The sequence below is a fragment of the Triturus cristatus genome, chromosome 8 (assembly GCF_964204655.1).
Source record: "Triturus cristatus chromosome 8, aTriCri1.1, whole genome shotgun sequence".
Taxonomy (NCBI): Eukaryota; Metazoa; Chordata; class Amphibia; order Caudata; family Salamandridae; genus Triturus; species Triturus cristatus.
Genome location: NC_140591.1, coordinates 32,762,280 through 32,783,966, shown reverse-complemented (window position 1 = coordinate 32,783,966; position 21,687 = coordinate 32,762,280). Strand labels below are relative to the sequence as shown.

Below are 21,687 nucleotides of genomic sequence, written 5' to 3'. Positions count from 1 at the left end.
GGACACAATTGACCATAAAAATTCATATTTCCTCATTCCCTCCTTGTCCCCTACGGACCCTCATGAAATATCGATCTTCAGGAATCCATCAATCTGTTCATGTAACATCATTTGCTCTTCTTTCTTCTTCCGGGATCTTGAACGAAAACTTGAACGTGGAATACACGATGTGGCACACAGGCCGCAAATCGCTGGTCCACATTGTAGACATAGGCAGCAACTGAATACTATGAGAAGGCCAATACCTAGGAAGGATAGAACTTTCCATCCCCAGGCTGACAACACGCTCCAGAACCAACCGGACCATGTCCAAGTGCCTGCATTCTGATGTATCTGGTTTGCAATCTTGTGAAGACGAGTTATGGCTTTATATACGGATGGCGCGTTTTCTGGGATGAAAACACAGCAACTTGATCCGATGACCCTACAAGCTCCGCCCCTATCTGCTAGGATGACGTCAAGGACAAGACGATTTTGAAGAACAACAATCCGCATCGCAGACTGCTCCTCTGTTAAGTTGCCTAGGGCAGAGGTAGTTTCATTCACTACTGCTTCAAGGGTTCTGGTTAATCTACGTATCAGTTTACTGTTTGAGACAACACCTATGTAAGGAAAGAGACCTTTATTGAAGTCTGTATATTGTTCCCATGCTGTTTCGGTGTAGTCAACAATCGGGATATCTCTCTGGGGTCTATGGTGTACTAGATTGGTATTTCTATGATAATCAGGAGGGGCTAGGAAAACAGGTGGCAGAAGGAATGCAATGTAACAGGTACCATCCCAATCTAGGGGTAGGCGTATATATGCGGTGTGACCACAGATGAAGTAGGAGTGACGGGAAGCTCTAAATGTAGACTTGCCTTTATCACTGAATTCGATCACAGTAGTACATTTACTATGACCCAGGTGTACTGAACCATTCTTTCTTACACATAATTCACCTTTTACTGGTAATACGGACATAGCAGGCAAGACTAGTGTAGCTTCAGATTCAACATTTAGAATCATGAGGTTAAGTGTACAATTACCTAATCCATATACTTCATTTTCTAGGTCGGTTCCTGTTCTTTTGGGAAGTCCCTCCTTGTTAGGATAACAGGCTTTAAGCAAAACTAAGTTCAGGTTTCCCCATACCCAGTTGCTCTGGTAAACTACAGTGTTTGAATCTAAAGAGTTAATCAAACTAAACCATGCTCCACAGGAACCATTGTGTGTGAACGGATACGGAAAGAGAGGCAGAACTCCTTTGTATTTCTGATAGGGAGGGAGTCGGCCACATATCCAACAATTTGTAGCATTGCTGGTCTGATGGAAATGGTGTAACATACTAATAAATGTGTTGTTGCGCAGCGCAAATCTATAGGACAACTCATGTGGAGGTAGTTCACTAAAAGAATGTTCGGCTGTAACATTATAAGCACGCTTGAAAATAGGATAGTACATGTGTAACAGTATACTTGCAGCAATAATAAAAAGACTTAGGAAAAACATAATCAACAATGTCACTATACAGTGGCTATGAAGTGATTTACAGTATGCATGTTTCTTGAGCTGTTTCTGTCTATTTCTCTCTCTCATTCGGTCTAGAGGATACATGTCAAAGACTTAATTCAACCGATTCACCTTGGAGAGGACTTAAACAATCGAATTGTCTGACTTGCTAGACCTTAGTTTCAGTTTATAGTTTTGAGATTCGGTCCTTTCAACCAGGGGGAGCTTTGAATCAGTCTCTGGAAGGGGGCAGGGCTGAAAGTTCAGATCGGATGGTAGTCCATGAAATTTCTTGATATGATTCGAGTGTAACCAACCCTTGCGACCCTCGACCTTCACTGCTGTCCTCGTCGTTAGAAGAACCAGCTTTGGTTGTAGCCAGCGAGGCTCCAACGGGCTCCTCCTGTCGAAGTTTCTGACGAAAACGAGATCCCCAGGAACCACTTCATGGGGCTTTACCTCGGTGTTGTCGGGAAAGGCTGCAGCTACCTGTGAACGGCAAGATTGTAGTGCAGACATCAAGGAAGCAAGGTAATCTGTCAGCATATTACAATCAACATCAGTTATTTTACGAGGTATAGGCGTCCCCCACATATTTGGTGGCCTACCGAAGACCACCTCGTACGGGGATAGCCCTGTGCGAGAATGTGCTACCATTCTCATGTAAAATAGTGCAACCGGTAAGGCTACTATCCAGTCGACACCTTTTTCTCTACAGATTTTAGAAAGTCGTATTTTCAGGGTCTGATTATGACGTTCCACGAGACCTGCTGCCTCGGGATGTCGGACACAGTGGAATTTCCATTGATAGCCTAACAAGAGTGAAATGTGTTTCATTAGCTCGGATGAGAACGGCTGGCCATTATCTGAGTACACGATACGGGGCAAACCATACCGTGGGAAGAATTCACGAACTAATTGTTTGGCAGTAGTCGGGGCAGTGTAATCTGAAACGGGATACGCCTCTGTCCAACGGGAAAGAGCGCATACAACTACGAGGACATATTTGAATCCTCGACATCGTTCCATCTGGATATAATCCATCTGGAGGACTTCAAAAGGGTGATCGGGAGGTTGAAATCCACCCTGCTCTACAGGTACGCCTTTACCTGGATTGAACTGGCAACAAATCATACAAGTTCGGACTTTCTGTTTGGCTGCAGCTCGTAAGTGTTTGTTGAACCAAATGTGTTGAATACTGTCTAACATAGCTTTTTCTCCTAGATGTGCTGGACTATGTATTGTGTTAATAATAACTTGAACCATTGAGTCGGGGAGAAACCATATAGATTTTCCCTTCGTCATCCATCCCTGATCGGTTTGGATCCCTCCTAATTCAGTCCATTTCTTTATTTCCTCTGGTGTAGCATGTGTCTGTATGTCAATTATATCAAGAGCGGGATCCTTAACTGTCATGCAGTGTGTCGGCGTCGGAACTATTGTCTTTGTCAAGTCAGTTGCATGAGTCTGATTCTGTGCTGTTTGCTTAGCTGTTCGGTCTGCTAGGTCGTTACCCTGGGAAATAATATCGGTGACTTTCGTATGGGCTTTGCACTTCATGATAGATATTGAAGTAGGTAGATGTATTGCATCTAATAAAGCTTGAATGAGGGGACCGTGTTGAATGTTGGCACCGTGAGAAGTCAAATAACCTCTCTCTCACCAAAGGACTCCGAAGTCGTGTACAACTCCGAATGCATAACGTGAATCTGTGTATATGTTAACTTTTCTATTCTTGGCTTGAATACAGGCTTGTGTCAGAGCAATAAGCTCTGCTGCTTGAGCTGATAATGTGTCAATACAATTTGTTTCAATGACTTCGGTGTCTGTCGTGACTGCATAAGCGGCCACTAACTTTCCTGTACTTGTTCTCATACATGAACCATCTACATAAAGTGTCAGGTCTGGGTCTGGCAATGGGACATCTGTCAAGTCTTGTCTGGGTTTTGTCGTAATAGTAATGACTTCAATACAATCATGTGCCAGTGGGTCTGTTCCACTTAATGGCAAAAGTGTGGCAGGATTTAATGTACTACAACGTCTGATTTCTATGTGTGGCTGAAACAGTGTGAGTTCGTAACCTGTCAGTCGTGCTATAGTCAAGTGTTGTGTCTGTGTCCGGTTCAAGAGAACCTCTACTGCGTGAGGTACCTGTACCGTCAATTGATGTCCTAATACTATGGAATTGCTTTGTCTGATTGCTAAAGCTGTCGCTGCAACTGATTTCAGACACGCAGGAAGAGCTTGAGCTACGGGATCTAACGTGCTAGAAAAGTAAGCACATGGCTTGTGTGATCCTGCTTGTTCCTGCGTGAGTACTGACAAGGCAGTACCTTCACGTTCTGTAACAAAGAGTGTAAAAGGCTTACTGTAACATGGTGTCGCTAAGACAGGTGCTTGGCATAAAGCTTTCTTTAAGTCCTCAAAAGCTTGTGTATGTTCTGGAGTCCAAGGGAGGACAGTCGATGTCGCTGCCTCCTGGGTTGTCAACTGAATGAGTGGTTTTGCTAGAAATGCATATTGGGGAATCCACTGCCTGCAGTACGAAGTGAGGCCTATGAAGGCCCATACCTCCTTTTGTGTCTTGGGTGGTGGCATGTTTACAATTAACTGGATGCGGTCAGGTGTGAGCTGTCTCCCCCATTTGGACAGCAAGTGCCCTAGGTACACAACTTGCTGGGCACAAAATTGCAGCTTTGAAGGGGACACCTTGTGCCCCTTGTCGGCTAGGAAATGTAAAACCGTCAGTGATGCTTTTTCACATTCGGGTTCGCTTCGGGCGGTGATCAGCAGATCATCGACATACTGAAGCAGTGCAGTGTTAACAGGCATGTGGATACTGTCAAGTTGTCTTTTTAGTGCTTGGCTGTAGATGCTAGGACTTTCTGTAAATCCTTGAGGTGCGCGTGCGAATTTAAAACTTCGTCCATTTAAACTGAATCCGAACAAATATTGGCTTTCCGGATCGATTGGGACGCTGAAGAAGGCGTTCTTGAGGTCAATTACAGTAAAGAACGTCGCCTCTGAATCAATAGCTGTCAATAATGAAGAGATATCTGGGACCACGGGGTATTGTGGTACAATGCATTTGTTCAATTCGCGCAGATCAATAACTAATCGATATACTGGGGGTGCTTTTGGATCAGTTCGTTTAAGAATCGGAATAATCGGAGAATTACATACATTGGAGTCGGTTTCTACAACCACTCCTTGTGTAATGAGCTCGTCAATGATTTGCAGTAAAGCCACTACAGCATCTGGCGGTAATTTGTATTGTCGCATTCGTGGTAGTACCACTCCTGTTTTGAGTGTGACTCGATATGGTGTAATGTGCATACAACCTACATCAGTGGGGCCTTGTGCCCATAAATGTGCAGGTAGATTCTGTAACCTGTGATCCATGTCTCTAGACACGTAGTGACCTTTAAAGTCACGCAAAAATAGTCGTACTCCGTCCGGAGAACAACATATTATAGCTCCTAGAGCTTTCAATGTTTTTATACCTAACAAGTTTTCTGGGCATGATTTCGTAAGCAATAGATCTGTAGTCCGTGTCAATGGACCGACTGTAAATGCAAGTGGTTGCGATACTTCGTTAATAGTAGGCTTTCCTGAAAAACCAAGGGAAATATTTTGTGAGCCTGAGAGGGGTGCCCCTGGAACTTCATCGTGACTTATAGTTGTTCTGCTTGCCCCTGTATCAAGTAGAAACTTTCTGTCTTTCCCTAATACTTGACTCTGTACATAAGGACCCTCTTGATCTACAGGAACCTCAATAAGGGGTAAGCCAACTTCCCTCTCTAGGCTATTTCATGTGTAACGCTGATACTCTGGATAGTCATTTTGTGCATACTGGTACATCTGTTGTGTCGTGTTCTGTGTTGCAGCAATAGGCTGTGGCTGTTGTTGTGGTACGGTCTGTTGTGCAGCTTGCATAGGCTGTATATTCTGAGGTACTTGTTGTTGGATCTGATCCTGTCTAGGCGGACGTGGTCTCTCCTTGGTTTTACCCGTGGAGATATTATGTTTCAGAACTGCACAATCGTTTATATAATGACCTGGCTGTTTACAATAGTTGCATGTCCCTTTAACGGGTACCGCTGAATTACTGGACTGTGTCGCACCCTTTTTATGACCGTCAGCTGGAACTGACTGAGCGACAAGCATTTTCATTTTCGTGTCTTTCATACGTCTTTGTTCATGTTCTTGTTCTTCTCTAATTCTATTCTGGTGATACTGTAACATTTGTAACATTTGTGAAGGAGTGTTAGCTTGCCAAGTGCTCTCAACTTTCAATACTCTGTTTTTAACCTGTGGCAGGGAATTCGACTAGTTTTGTTACAAAAAGGTGTGGATATGACTCGCTATTTGCTTTTAGGCCGCTATTAATACCAAAACATTTTTCAAATCGGGAATAAAAATCACTAGTGTCTTCATCGGGTTTCTGTTTACAAGCTGAGATTGCTCCCCAATCTTCCTTTTTCGTAGTTAACAAACGTGGCAATACTTGTACTAATAAACCTGGCAATGCTTTTGTTTTGTCCCCAAGCCCTACGCCTGCAGTTCGGTTATTTTCTTCAGTTTCTAATGCGGTCCAATCAATCTTTTGGTCTCCCACCTCCCATTCTTTTTCCTTGAGTTTCTCATAAATACCGGCAGGCAACAATACTTTCAATATTTTCATAATGTCAGGATAGGTATAATCACCCATGAGTAACATGTCCTTTAGTTCACGGTGAAAACCTGCTGGATCTTTGTCATGGCTGGGCACTAATTTTTTCATTTCCAATAGTTCTATTTTGGTTATGGGCGTGTACACAAACACGCGTCTAAACGTATTGTCATCATTTCTTACTGGGTGTACTTCGCGTAAGGGATTCTGTCTGTCTATATAATACGTTTTTCTCTCCATGGAAGGAGCTGGATCATGTTCTGGACACAAAAAGGCACTATATCTATGTCTGTATTCTAGAATTACTTTGATTAGATCGGTACCTAAACCTCTCCATTTATTCAGTAGTAGTTCTATCAATATATCAGGTAGGGGACCAGGATCGGAGTGTTGGCCTTTATATAATATAAGGAGATGTTGTATCATGTATATACTAGCTAAACGCTGTTCGTCTGGGGCTAGATTCAGAAACGTGTGTGCTAGCGCATCATCACTGTATTTTTCAGAGCTGTCAGCCCATTGTACTGCTGACCTGGCTAATTCTTGTTCATCCATAGAATCGAGCACATGGTACCCCCTTCGTTCTCGAAGTGATTTATCAGTAGCCTGGAATAAGTGTTCAGGGGTCCTTGGATTTGTAATAACTGTTTGAAAAATTCTGTTACATTCTGGACGTATCGGACGTATTGTTTTATTAAAAGATCTTCCTTTTCCTACATAAGCTATCATTTGTTTAGCTGGTAATTCAAATTGTCCTGTGTTCATTTCTGACTGTTCCTCCTCCTCTTCCTCTGATTCAGTTTTATCTGCTTCTACTCTGCTTTCATGTATTCGTTCTACTTCCTTTCTGATCCTTCGGCACATGGCTTCTATACACTTCTGTTTATCATGTCTCCCGTCTGTTATATTCTGACCCCATTTGGTAAGTGCTTGCATTTCCTCCGAATCTACCTCAGGCCTATCTCTATTTCTGATCAAAAAGTTTATGAAAAAGCGTAACAATAATTTTTGTATGTCTACTTTCTGGTATTCCATGGCTTCGGCAATACTTTCAGGACCTTGCCCTGTTTGGATAAAGCGATATATTTTGTCTAGATGTTCAACCATTCCTGGTAACGTCATTAAATAGTTTGCAGCTCGTCGCAAACGTACTGAAGATAGCAACATTCTGTCGTGTTTTCCTGGCACTGGATCATATCTACAATCTGAAAGAGGCTCATTTAATATATTGTCTGATATTCTTTGGGGTGTACGTTGGTATGCTAAATCCCTATAAGTCAATCTAGTTGTTGGCGGTGGCGTGGAAAAACCTCCTGTCGCACCCCCTGAGGTGCCAAGTCCAAAAGGATTTGTTGGGTGTAGGGTAGAGAGTGTGGGTGCAGGAAGGACTGTAGAAACAGATGGAATGGTTAGAACTTGGGTAGGAGTTTGTTGCTGCGGAGGTGAGTGCAGCTGATTTTGGGGTTGAGCGTCGTTAACGGGTGGTGTGCGTGGCTGCGCACCATTAGCATATTCAGGGGCTGCATCGTCTAAATAGGAAGAAAGGAAAATGTCTTTTGCGGTCTTGGGATGTACTTTAATCGGGAGTAACGGAGGTGGCAGATCTTTTGGTACCTCCAAAGTGGCCTTAGGCAAACCCTCGGCCAGAAGAGGATACATACCATTCATAAGAGTGTTTCGTTGTCTGTCTACTTGTTCTGTTTTTACTCGGGTACCTTCGTCAATTAATATGTTTTCTCGGGCCTTTTCTGAATCGTCCCTACTTTTCTCTTCCTTTCTGAGCGCTTTCTCTGTGCGCCTATGCGATTCTTTACGCCATAGTTCAATGGCATCTTTCTGTGACTGTCTGGCTTTCTTTTTCCATAACGCTTCTTCTATTCTCATGATGCAATCTGCATCCCATGTTCCAGCAGCGGGCCATCTCTGACTCTCTGCTAAGTCCTTGGTGTAGTCCACCCATAGATCAAGATATAATACGGCATCTAGGCCATGTTTATGGTACATAAAGTACCCTGGAGTGTCCCTAGGTGGGATGGGAACAGCTTCCTCGAGTATCCCTTTTCTAGTTTTTATCTGTCTTAATTTTGAAAATAACGGCATCTTGAACCTTGTTACTTAATTCTTACTCGGTTTTTGAACACAATAATTACAATAAACACAATAATGAAGATCGAACAATCACTCATACCACGACATTTAAAACATATCAAAACATTTTAGAACGAACAATAATAATTAGAATAAAACTAGTTAACTGCATAATACTAAATATACTGTATGTACTGCTAAACAGTACAGATACACTGCTAAAACAGTGCAGACCAGGTCTGTGTACCCAGACCCGTCTTGACCGGCACAAACTAATGTGCACGTCTAGATGCGTCCCCAGCAACGGTACTCACTGGGAAGCACGGAACGGAAGGCCTCGGAAGTCTGGACTGGACTAGACCAAACTGGACTGGACTCTCGACTCGTGACTTAGATACTTCGGAACTTCGGAATCTGGTGGGCCTCTGTATACCTCGGATCTTGCTCTCTCAGCTAGGCTCTGGTCGGGATTCTCCGCACTCCTCACCGCCTCGTCTGGGTGTTGATCGCAGCCTCAGTCGCCCCCGTTGGCCTGAGGGAGATACAGGAAATCCTGCGGGTACGCGTAATTGTCCGTCCGGCTGTGGCAGGAGACCGGGTCTGCAACGCACCTCCGGCGCGTGGGGTGTGAGAGGTGTCCCTGTTCGGGCGCCAATTATGTGGTAAATTTAAATTACCTAGACTTAATTTATGCGGTAAAATACAATACGAATAACTCAGTAAAAATAAGAGGCAGAATCCGTGGTATTCGAGGGTATAATAGGGAATTTATTCCTTACAAAGGAATGATGGTTCGAACCAGGCAATCGAGTTCCGTCACCACGAAGGTTCAGGAAGGGATCAGCAATACATTATTGACAGGTTATGGCATATATAGTAATGCATTACAGTAAAGACAGATGCAGGAGGCGTAACAGCTGATAAGAATACACGTACGTAATGGAAAAGGCGTTACAATAGGCGTGCATAGAGGCGTATACTAAAAACGTCATTATGATGGTGACACAAATGGGTGGATCCATAAGAGAATCCTGCAAAGTCAGCAAAAATACATGGCAGAGATGCGCGCGCAGCCGCATGACGTGTGATTGACGTGTAACTAGAGGGTGAAGGGAACTTGACATTTAGCCCTACATGAGGAGACAGAAGTCTGGGGTGTCAGGACAACCTAGTCCTAAATCATATCTAATATCTTGTGTTTAAGGAACTATATTATCTGGAAGGAAAGGTCTTCTCGGACAGATCCTATTCTATACTGACTGCTAGTGCGTGTACAAGCGTCTAAGTGTCTACATAAGATGCGAGGGGGCATGGGCCTACCATGGTAACGAGAGTCATGAATTACTTGCACGGAGGCAGTAAGGCCGGGCCCTTTGCTCTGCAGCTAGAGGGATGTTTACCTAAGCTACTTAGACAGGAATGCATTTCTTGAGGAGCGGAACAGATAACTTGAAGGCTGAATACAGTTTTGGCAGGCAACAGGCCGGGCTAGGCACCGTTAGCCGCGCAGGAAGTAAGACAAAGTTCATGGATACAGATGCAGGTCCAGGCTGGAGCATTCAGAGGCAGAAGCAGGAAAAAGCTCGATGGCAGAATTCAGGGCCTACCTTGCCAGAGCTGGAAAACGTGAAAAGTATACCATATAAAGACGGTGGCAAGGCATACTTAGGAACGGAATATCTGGCCCATTCGTGGCAGATATGAAAGAGTACATATTAACGTTGGACACAATTGTATTTGCGTCTTCATAGCTTGAAGTGGAGGGAACATACATGTACTTGTAGCATGTACATGGAGCCGTTGGGGTCTAGATAGGGGACACAATTGACCATAAAAATTCATATTTCCTCATGCCCCCCAACTACCTGCCTCTGTGCTCCGGCTGCCGCTGCGAGACCACGCCCCCTGCCTCGAGCAGCGTGGTCTGTGCTCTCTATCCTGCCTTGCGCCACTGTTTCTGCTGAATTGTGTCTCTAATTGTACTTGCTGTATATTGTAAATTGTTTTCCTTTTCCCCCTTTTTTGCCTGCTTGCCTGTTGTCCTTGTTCGACCCGTCTCCTCCCTCCCCGCTCCCGCTTCCCGCCACCGCCGCTAAACCCCGCCCCTTTCTTCATTCTGTACCCTCCCCGCTCCCGCCTCCCAGCTGCTCAGCCCCCCCTCGCACTTGGCCATAAATGGCGACCGTGCGACGCAGGTGAGTGTGACCTAGTTTAGGACACCCCCCGCGCCGCACGGCCACCAGCTGCTGCGTGTGCCCCCCAACTACCTGCCTCTGTGCTCCGGCTGCCGCCGCGAGACCACGCCCCCTGCCTCGAGCAGCGTGGTCTGTGCTCTCTATCCTGCCTTGCGCCAATGTTTCTGCTGAATTGTGTCTCTAATTGTACTTGCTGTATATTGTAAATTGTTTTCCTTTTCCCCCTTTTTTGCCTGCTTGCCTGTTGTCCTTGTTCGACCCGTCTCCTCCCTCCCCGCTCCCGCTTCCCGCCACCGCCGCTAAACCCCGCCCCTTTCTTCATTCTGTACCCTCCCCGCTCCCGCCTCCCAGCTGCTCCGCCCCCCCTCGCACTTGGCCATAAATGGCGACCGTGCGACGCAGGTGAGTGTGACCTAGTTTAGGACACCCCCCGCGCCGCACGGCCACCAGCTGCTGCGTGTGCCCCCCAACTACCTGCCTCTGTGCTCCGGCTGCCGCCGTGAGACCACGCCCCCTGCCTCGAGCAGCGTGGTCTGTGCTCTCTATCCTGCCTTGCGCCACTGTTTCTGCTGAATTGTGTCTCTAATTGTACTTGCTGTATATTGTAAATTGTTTTCCTTTTCCCCCTTTTTTGCCTGCTTGCCTGTTGTCCTTGTTCGACCCGTCTCCTCCCTCCCCGCTCCCCGCCACCGCCGCTAAACCCCGCCCCTTTCTTCATTCTGTACCCTCCCCGCTCCCGCCTCCCAGCTGCTCCGCCCCCCCTCGCACTTCGCCATATATGGCGACCGTGCGAACACGCAGCGGGCGCGCCGAAGGCGCGCCAAAGGTAAGCCCGTCTGCGCCCGTCCGCGCCTGGACCGCGCCCAGTGCCAGGACCCCTGGCCCTCGAGGACTCCTGCCCACCCGCTTGATGTACACCGCCACCACCCTCATCGCTCTCAACTCCGGCCGAATCCCAGGTTGCCACCGAGCCACCCCACGACGCACCCACGGACCCTTCAGCTGCCACGCCTGCAAGTTCACCTGCATTCGGACCTGCCCTACTCCAGCACCCGCCAAGCCGAACACCAGCAGCAACCACCTCAAGTGCATCCTGCTCAACACCCGCTCCGTCCACAGACACGCCATTGAACTCTGGAACCTCCTCGACACCACAGCTCCTGACGTCGCCTTCCTCACGGAAACATGGATGAACGCCTCTTCTGCGCCCGACATCGCCATCGCCATCCCAGAGGGATACAAGATCACCCGGAGGGACCGCTCCGCCAGCCAGATGGGAGGAGGCATCGCCGTCATCCACAGGAACACCATCCGCATCACGACCGACACCGACGACACCCTGACAAGCGCCGAACACCTGCACTTCCAGATCCACACCGACCCGAAGACCACCCTCAGAGGCACCCTGATCTACCGACCCCCGGGACCACGCACACAATTCAGCGAGGACATCGCCGACTTCATCAGCCCGCATGCCCTCCGCTCCGCCGACTACATCCTCCTGGGGGACCTCAACTTCCACCTGGAGAACAACAACGACCGCAACACCTCCACCCTGCTCGACAACCTCGCCAACCTCGGACTCAAGCAGCTGGTGTCCACCCCCACCCACCTCGCCGGACACACACTCGACGCCGTCTTCTCATCCAGCAAAGACATCACCTTCAGCCACGCGCACAGGACTCCACTGGACGGACCACAGCTGCGTCCACTTCACCTTCAAAAGAACGACGATCCACAACCACCAGCAACAGGCTGCCCGAAGAAGCTGGAACAAGATTACAGCCGACCAGCTCGCCGCTTCCCTGAGCCAGCACCCTCCTGCCAGCTCAGCGAACCCCAGCCAGGCCGCCGACAACCTCACGAAGTGGATCAGCAACTGCGCGGACGAACTCGCCCCACTGAGGACCCCGCCCAGCAGACCCGGCGGCAAGAAGGCCCCATTGTTCACCGACGAACTCAAGAGCTCCAAGACGAATTGCCGAGCCCTCGAGAAAGCCTGGAGAAAGGAACCAACACCGGACAACATGACCACTCTCAAGCTTGCCACCCGGAAGCACCACCAACTGATCCGCGCCGCCAAGAAAACTGCATTCAAGGACCGGCTGGACAACAACGCACACAACGGCAAGGAACTCTTCAACATCGTGAAAGAGCTCTCCAACCCCAACGCCGGAAACAACGACATCACCCCATCGCAAGACCTCTGCAACTCCCTCGCCTCCTACTTCCACAACAAGATCGCAGACATACACAACAGCTTCAGCATTCAACCGACGCACGCCACGACCACAGCAACGCCGCCCACCACCACCCTCCGCGCCTGGACTCCGACCACCACCGAAGACACCATCTGCACGATGAACTCCGTCCACTCCGGATCTCCGACCGACCCCTGCCCTCACCACGTCTTCAACAAGGCCGACGCTGTCATCGCACCCCACCTGCGGGACATTATCAACACCTCCTTCAACACCGCCACCTTCCCTGAGAGCTGGAAGCACGCCGAACTCAGCGCTCTACTCAAGAAACCTACAGCGGACCCCACCGAACTCAAGAACTACCGCCCCATCTCACTCCTCCCGTTTCCTGCAAAAGTCATCGAAAAGACCGTCAACAGACAGCTTGCCGCCTTCCTCGAGACGAATGGATCCCTCGACCCCTCACAGTCTGGCTTCCGAGCCAACCACAGCACCGAGACCGCCCTCATCGCCGCCACCGACGACATCCGGGCCCTGATGGACAACGGAGAAACAGCGGCCCTCATCCTCCTAGACCTCTCCGCGGCATTCGACACTGTCTGCCACCGCACCCTAGTGCAGCGCCTCAGCAATGTCGGAATCCAGGAGAAGGCACTGGAATGGATCGTCTCCTTCCTCGACGGAAGAACACAGAGAGTCCGCCTACCACCGTACAAGTCAGAGGCCACCGAAGTCATCTGCGGCGTCCCTCAAGGATCCTCGCTGAGCCCCACCCTCTTCAACGTCTACATGAGCCCCCTCGCGGCCATCGCACGCCAGCACAACCTCAACATCATCTCCTACGCTGACGACACCCAGCTGATCCTCTCCCTGACCAACGACCCCGCCGCCGCCAGAGCCAACCTACACGAAGGGATGAAAGATGTAGCCGAGTGGATGACGACCAGCCGCCTGAAACTGAACTCAGACAAGACGGAGGTCCTCATCTTGGGCCCCTCGCCCTCCGCCTGGGACGACTCCTGGTGGCCCCCCGCCCTGGGCACCGCACCCAAACCGACGGACCATGCACGCAACCTGGGCTTCATCCTGGACTCCTCCCTCTCCATGACCAGACAAGTCAACGCCGTCTCCTCGTCATGCTTCAACATCCTGCGCATGCTACGGAAGATCTTCTGGTGGATCCCCACGGAGACCAGGAAGACAGTCACCCAGGCCCTCGTCACCAGCCGACTGGACTACGGCAACGCCCTCTACGCCGGAACCACCGCCAAGCTCCAGAAGAGACTCCAGCGGATCCAGAACGCCTCAGCCAGACTCATCCCCGACATCCCACGAAACAGCCACATCTCTGGACACCTGAGGAACCTGCACTGGCTCCCCGTCAAAAGAATCACCTTCCGTCTCCTCACCCACGCACACAAAGCCCTACACGATCAAGGCCCGAGCTACCTCAACAACCGAATCAACTTCTACGCTCCCGAACGCCACCTCCGATCAGCCAGCCACGCCCTCGCCGCCGTCCCCCGCATCCGAAGAGCGACTACAGGAGGAAGGTCCTTCTCCTACCTGGCCGCCAAGACCTGGAACTCCCTCCCGACTGACCTGCGCTTGACCCAAGACCATCTCTCTTTCAGGAAGAAGCTCAAGACCTGGCTGTTCGAGCAGTAGCGGCACCCCCCCCCCCCCCCCCCCAAGCGCCTTGAGACCCTACGGGTGAGTAGTGCGCTCTATAAATGTCATTGATTGATTGATTGATTGATTGCTGGAGGAGCCACAAGGCAAGATGTATTGAATGCTAAGCTAGGCCAGGTCAAGAGGAGCACACAAGTATGGGAAACAGCCATTACTACGTGGTTTTTACCACGCGTAGCCAATACATCGCATGTGTTACAACGCATGCGCTGTAACCACGTGTAGCGTTTACTACGCATACCATTACATCGCATGCACTTTAGTAACGCATCCAATGTAATGGCTATCTAAGTCGTTGTGAGGAAACTGAGGCGGTTTCCTCACAACGACGTTCACCGCCCCTCGAAGCAGGAACTGAGATCAGAGACAGCAATGCTGGAGAGGAACCACAAGGAAAGAGGTAAGCGAGTTTGCGCTTGGGGGTTACTTTTGTAGGGTTTAGGGTAGTGTCAAAGTAGTGTTGTAATGTTTGTGTTGTGTGGGGTTGTGTTTTACGTGTTAGTGTATTTTTTGGGTGGTTGTGTAGTGTAGTGTTTTAGGGTAGTGTCAGTGTTTTAGGGTTTAGTGTAGTGTTTTAGGGTAGTGGTGTAGTGTAGGTGTAGTGTTGTAGTGTTTTAGGGTAGTGTTGTAGGGTTTAGGGTAGTGTAGTGTTTGTATAGTGTAGTGCATTAGGGTTTAGGGTAGTGTTGTAGTGTTTGTGTAGTGTAGTGTTTTAGGGTAGTGTAGGGGGGTCGTGCAGGGTAGTGTAGTGTTACTGTAGGGAGAGGACTGGGGGGGGTCGTGAAGGGTTGTGTAGGGGTAGGGTAGTCACTTACCTTGCAAACTTTAACCACGAGTATAGCTTTACCATGCATGCCTTTGCATTGTAATGGCATGTGTGGTAAAGGCATAGTCGTGGTAAACGTTTGCGATGTAATGGCGTGTCATTGACATCGCGTAGTAATACCCGCGTTGTAATGGCATGCGTGGTATTAGTATGTGATGTAATGACATACATTCCACAAGTATGAAGTCTACATCCCACAACCAGTGCAGAGACGTCATCCAAGTTTGTAGCTTTAGACCAATATTTGTCATGGATGGGTAGAAGTTGCAGAAGGTCCTGGGGATTAGGAGTTGTGGGAAGTTTATCAAAGTTGTCGAACCACAATCTACTGGTCAAACTAAATTGTGTGATTACCACATGCAGTCTAGGGGCAAATACACACTCAGCCTAATGGAACACCACTGGGCACTACCTCAAGGACTCTGGGGGACAGAGGAGCAAATCACAATAAGTCTATATGACCACACCTAACTACACATTCCTGGCAAGGAATGTACGGGTTTGGGGTCTGAAATTTAACAATACAAGGTCCAAGCATAATTGAGGAGACCGGAAGCTTAAATAATATTTTTCCAAAAGACACCTGACAGCACATCAAGTAATAAAACTACAGAGGCGATGGAGACTATTTCTCCATTGACAAGAATGGCCCATGCATTTGCAAAATGGCTTCATGATTGAAACTTAAAAAGATGTATGGTGGATCAGTAATGCACAGACATTGAAGTATTCCTTTTATTCAGCACCACATGAATTACATGTACGCTTGGACAGGGTTACCTAAGCGGAGTACTTCGGTAGGACAGTCTCAGATCACAACTCCTTAATAGTACATGTGCAGTTGGGTATGTCTCACATTCAAGTGCCTACATGGTGCTTACAGGCTGCAATGTTGCAAAATGGTGCATTTAGAGAGGAACTATGCCAAGCTCTAAATGATTATTTTGCAGAAAATGAAGGTACAGCCTCTTCCCCTGGGGTGAAGTGGGAATCCTTTAAGGTGGTGGTGACGGGATAGTGCATAGAGGTGGTAGTAGGGGGATCACAAAACACTGAACAGAGACCGGATTGTCCCACAGTATAGCCTACAAAAACTAGAGTGAGAAATAGTCTCACACCATGAAAGTAAGGCGCTGTTGAGGGCTGAGGGGAAGAAACAAGTGACCCAGGTGGAACGGCTCAGATGCCTGAATTTCAAAACATACCTAGTACGGCAACACAAGGAGGCTCACCAGTTACGAATCTTGGGGAGACCCCCATCACGCAGATAACAGAAGAATATGGCGGTACAAAGACCTCCCAACTGTATTTTATGATATTATGAGACCTTATATGAGAAAGAACAGTAGGAAAAGACGGGGAAATTGCAGAATTATTAGCCCGCTGTAGATTGACACAAGTGACAGCTGAACAAAGGGACAGGTTAGTTGGGCCAAGTATGGGAATTAAAAAATGCAATGGAGGAGTTGGCGACAGGTAGGACACCAAGTCTGGATGTAGTACCAGAAAAAGTTTACAACCTATGCCGACGTCCTGGCACCACCAAACATATCCAAAGACTTTTTCATATTTTGAGAGAAACCTCAGAAGAGTGCAAGATAGCAATGACCTTCAATAGACTTGGAAAAGGTGTTCGATATGCTGAGCTGGCAACACCTAGAGGCAGTTCTCCAGGGCACAAGACAATGCTGCCAATTAGCACTCATCGCCGTTGCACTAGTAGAGGAACCATTTTCTGCGTTGGTTAGAAAGGACCCCACGCAGCGAGGAACAGAACTGGTGGATGGCACTCATTCCACCTCCCGCTATGTGGAGGACAGGATAATATACTTTCAAGTTGGACAGAAAGATCTGAATAAGACAATACCCTTCCTGGAAGACAGCATTGGACTGGCAATCAAGGGCATCAGCTAGTGGATGGCACTTTGATACCTAGGAACACAAGTGTACCAAACTGATGACGATCTGAGAGAGGGTAACCTATACCCTGCGATGAACCATACAGGGAAGCATAGAGTTTTGGAAGATCCCACCACTATCGTTGACTGAACAAGTGGCACTAAGAAAAATTATCATACACACCCCCCCCCCCGATTATTACAGTATTTTGTATAACTGCTGATCTGGGTGAGGCCGGACTGGTTCCTAGATCTGGATAGACAGCTCCAAAACTTTGCATGGGGAACAGGGAGACATAGGGTAGGCCTGGAAAGTATTGAAGTCACTAACAGAGGGAGGGAGACTTCAAAGTCCATTATCTAGCTGCCCAGCTATAATGGTTAGCTAAATGATTGAGGGTAGGAACTTGACAGACCTAGTGGCCATGAGGAGTGGGTCACTGGCACTGGACCTTCTGCTGCTACTGCTCAGCAGCAATAGGAGAGGGCAGAAACTACTTCAGATAGGAGCCATAACATTCAATTGATGGTAGAGAAGTAGTCAGAACCAGGGAGGTGAAGCTGTATGCACCTATAAAACCACTCAAAGACCTATTACTGACAGGGCCTGAAGACCCAGTGTCCATGCCACAGAGATAGGAAGGGCTAGATGAACTCCCCATAGGAGAGTGTTACAAAAATGGGAACTTTCTTACTAGTACAATAATAGCATACAAGCTAGAGCTCCCAGCCACCCATTATCTCCTTTATGGTAAACTTAAAGGAATAGTAGAAGAAATGTGGGGACATATGGAGCCAGTGTGCTCCACTACAACTCCTCTTCACAATGGGAGCAGTCTTGCCTCTTGGGTTATGTAATACTACAACACATGTTTACAAAACCCAGGCACCCCCTGCGAGCCAAGTGGGAAGCAGGTACCCATAAATAACACAGGTAAGTAATGGGACAGGGCTCTGGATAAATGCAAGGAAGTCGTCAAGGAATGCAAGGATCCGATATATACAATTTAATTATTTGCATACAACATATTTAACAACCAAGAGATTCACACAAACCATTGGGACCATGCGCAGCTGTCAGAGATGTGTTATAGAAGCTAACTTTATGCACATGGTTTGGGGGTGTGAGGCAATAGCTGTATTATGGAAGGAGGCTGCTGAACACTTAGGCAAGGCAATACCCTGCAACCCTGAGGTTTGTTTACTGGGGCTTACACACTGAGATAACAGGGAGAGCAAGCCTCCGATTTCTAACACAGGCAATAACACTAGTGAAAAGGTGGATAGCTATGCACTGAAAAGCGGATTGGCTTCCACATATTGTGGGATGGAAGAGAGACATATCCCAATGGGCACAGAGTAAATATATAGCATTAAAGCAAGAAGAACATAGTGGCTGTAGGATGTACCCATTGGCAGATGCATGAAGACACATACTAGGGGCCCATGGAAACCCTGAAACAAAGCCATCGCAGGAGGCCCTACCACGATAACTATGGACACTGACACCTAGACCACATGCCTGTACACCAGTGGACAATATCTAATGTGAAGAACAACAACATCAGAAATTGTGGAGTTAAGTGCTCTATAAAATAGAGACATTGATTGTTAAGTATTGTGGAAGGATCTGCAGCAAGTGCTAATCCAATTGCCTGATGACAGATGTGATGTACCCAATTCGAAAAAGAGTAGGATGATCGCAATTGGAATCCCAATGTTGATAATCACCAATCATGGTCTACCTTGTATGGCTATTTACATGTATGGAAAAGAAAAGCAATAAACAGATCTTCAAAAGAAAAAATTAAGGCTGGGGATCCAGATCCCCTTAAAAGACACGTGGACACATGAGATTCCAGAGAGAGAAATTGATGCCTTCAAGTTTACCCGTGCTTTCATCAGGGCTTACCATGTTGAGCCAGAAACTCCACAGAGATACATGAAGGAGTCCAGTAGATCCTCTTTGCCAAGTTCAGACAGGGTTCCCATGAGCGCAATCATTGCACGTAGTGCTCCACCAGATGCCAACAGCGCTACACAAGGAACCTTCTCCTGTAAAGAATAAACGGAGGGATCACCATGGAGACCATATTTGTTATTGTAATATGCCTTCGCAAAGGAGGAGGAGGATGATGGCAGGGCACATTTCTTATTGCAACAGAACTACTCATGTAACATGTGCTCTGACATCACCTCACATTCCACAGAGACAAAGTTTAAAATTCACATGACTCACTGAAAGGGTGTGGTTCGTTTAGCACCCAAGATGTGACCTTGCTCATTTTGAATGCGACCGGCATAAATTAAACAGACATTAATAAAAGGCTGAGGACAAAAGTTTCAATGGCCAAGAGTTTAAATTCCCACTCACTCTGGTTAGTTGCTGGTGGGATTTGCCCATGGCTACGAACTTTCAAGTAGCCTGCACTGAAAAAACAAAAAAAAGGATAAGACAAGGACCTGGATTAGGCAGTTAAATGTAAAACCACCACTAGAGCGTGCCCTCAAACTGCACCCAACTGATTAAGCGGAACAGCCTTTATACTCCGAGCCCTGGGTCAGAATCTGTAAAACTGGATTGCTGCCTTCATGTACCATGTTCAGCAGGGACCAAGGCCCTACTCAAGTCAATGGATCCGTGTTGCCTCACTGCAGCTTGCCGACGTCAGCCTTGGGCTACTTGCACAGGACAGCAAGTAGTGCTTCATAGTTCATGCACACAGGAAATGGAGTATCTCAGATATCTCATTTTCAATGGCCATAAGCCGTGTCAAGCCAGATCTGGATGAAGGATGTAGACTTTAAGTGGAAAATTTGAGAACAAGTAGATATGATTTGGTTTAGAGTGTGCGCTCATGAGATAATAGGAGACATCTGGTATTTTACTGAAATAACTGAACTGTGGTGGAATCCACTAGCATCCTCTGTAATGAAGTCAGGAGCAATAAGGTGCAGTGAAACACCATAGCTCGATTTCCTGATTTAGTCTACAACAGGGGTTTGTAATGACAGAAAAATAAATGTCCTTGTGCAGTTACACAGTGATACAGGGTAAAGGCCTGAGGAGCTGTAGCTAATTGAATTCAGAGGCTGCTGGGCACCCCCAGGTAAACCGTTTTCCCTGCAGAGTAGAAGAGGACAGAACCATATTGGGGAGTCTCATTTACCATCTCTTTTCTGGGTGGAAGGCAAGCCTTTAAGAGCAACTTCTTTTCTGTCCCTTGTTGTGTAGCCCAGCCTCTGTCGGAGAAGTCATAAGTGTGAAGGATGCTGCACACCAGGGCATCTTACTGCTTCCCCACCTAGTCCACCCTCACAAAAGAAGATGAGACAGGGTAGGTAACATTCTGTGGATCATGACAGGTACCACCTACCCAATCAGTTATACGCTGAAAGAGGAAAGACAGGCCAACCTCAGATCATGCTATCTAGATGTAAGAGGGGCATTAGTTGGACCAAAATAATTTCACCCATAAACACGAGTGCCAGGACAGCAAACCTAAAGTTACTTTATGAGAAACAATGACCTCAGTTACCAGTCCTTCATCCTATGGACAAGCACTATGGCATTGGAGAGCTTGGGGGTTGAATTAATTCACCTTGGTATCCCCCCTTTTTCCAGGATCTTTGGGAGTATTATTGCCTGTCCAGGTCCTAGCCAGGACGAATGTTCCCTGCTTGCCATTTTATGACTGAGGAGAGTAATTCGGGTGGGAGCTCTGGCTTCAGCAGATTGTGCTTCAATAGCCATAGTTCCAGGCAGAGCATTGCAGAGAGTGGTTTTCTTTTGAAACCTTAGAGACTGCTCAGTAACAAGAGTCTGAAAATTTCGCTTTTACCTGGTTGACAATGTAGATGGTATTTTGCTTATTTTTTAAATGATACTTTGCAAAGTGCTCATAGCAGAAGAGCTGGGTTATCTTTTCTTTTGAATGAGCATTTTCGGATCCTCTGGGCTGCTTTTTGCCTTTCTACAATGATAGAATGTTCTCAGTCTGTCCACATATGGCTGCATGGTATTTTGAATAGAAAACTCATGCTACCCTCTACTTTGTAAAAAAATATTTCAACCACTTGAACAATCTGAATCAATCTCTGCATTAAACATTTAAGTTCGCCAAACACCTATCTCGAAAACCTTCATGTGTCATGCAAATTAGTCAAATGGGGTCAGCATTAGTTGCAATCAAATAAACACTTTCAATGGAGTGAGCAATTGTACCAGAACAACTGATTCACTAAGATCATCTACATTATACTAAATATTCATATCGGTTTTTTCTTTTTCACTACCTCCTAGGTTTCCTTTTTGCATAAGACTTCTTATGATCTCTATTTGATTTGTAACATGTAGTGTTTTCTAAAATATATTAGAATATATTCTAATGTTCCCAATTGCCATCAAGTGTTTATAGAACATTATTTCATGATATATAGACTGTTACAGTTTTGGGGCACAAATGTATAGATACAGAGGTAAACATAAGTTTCTTGCATGTATTGTATGTGAATTACAGAAATGTAGTGGTATAAATAATGAATTTTACCAACTATACCTTTTTGCCCAGTCTAACATTTAGCCTTATCCTTATAGATCACTCTGATCCTAATTATAACTGAA

The 21,687-nt window shown here is 47.1% G+C and overlaps 1 protein-coding gene across 1 annotated transcript in view; it reads right to left on the bottom strand.

Moving 5' to 3' along the window:
* LOC146799892 (cytosolic phospholipase A2 gamma-like) overlaps positions 1-21,687 on the bottom strand; it is a 556,810-nt gene that overhangs the window by 389,373 nt on the left and 145,750 nt on the right. Inside the window, exon 5 of the mRNA XM_085620826.1 lies at positions 18,976-19,118. Within this exon, the coding sequence (XP_085476952.1) occupies positions 18,976-19,118 (143 nt within the window). The remainder of the gene's footprint in view (positions 1-18,975; positions 19,119-21,687) is intronic.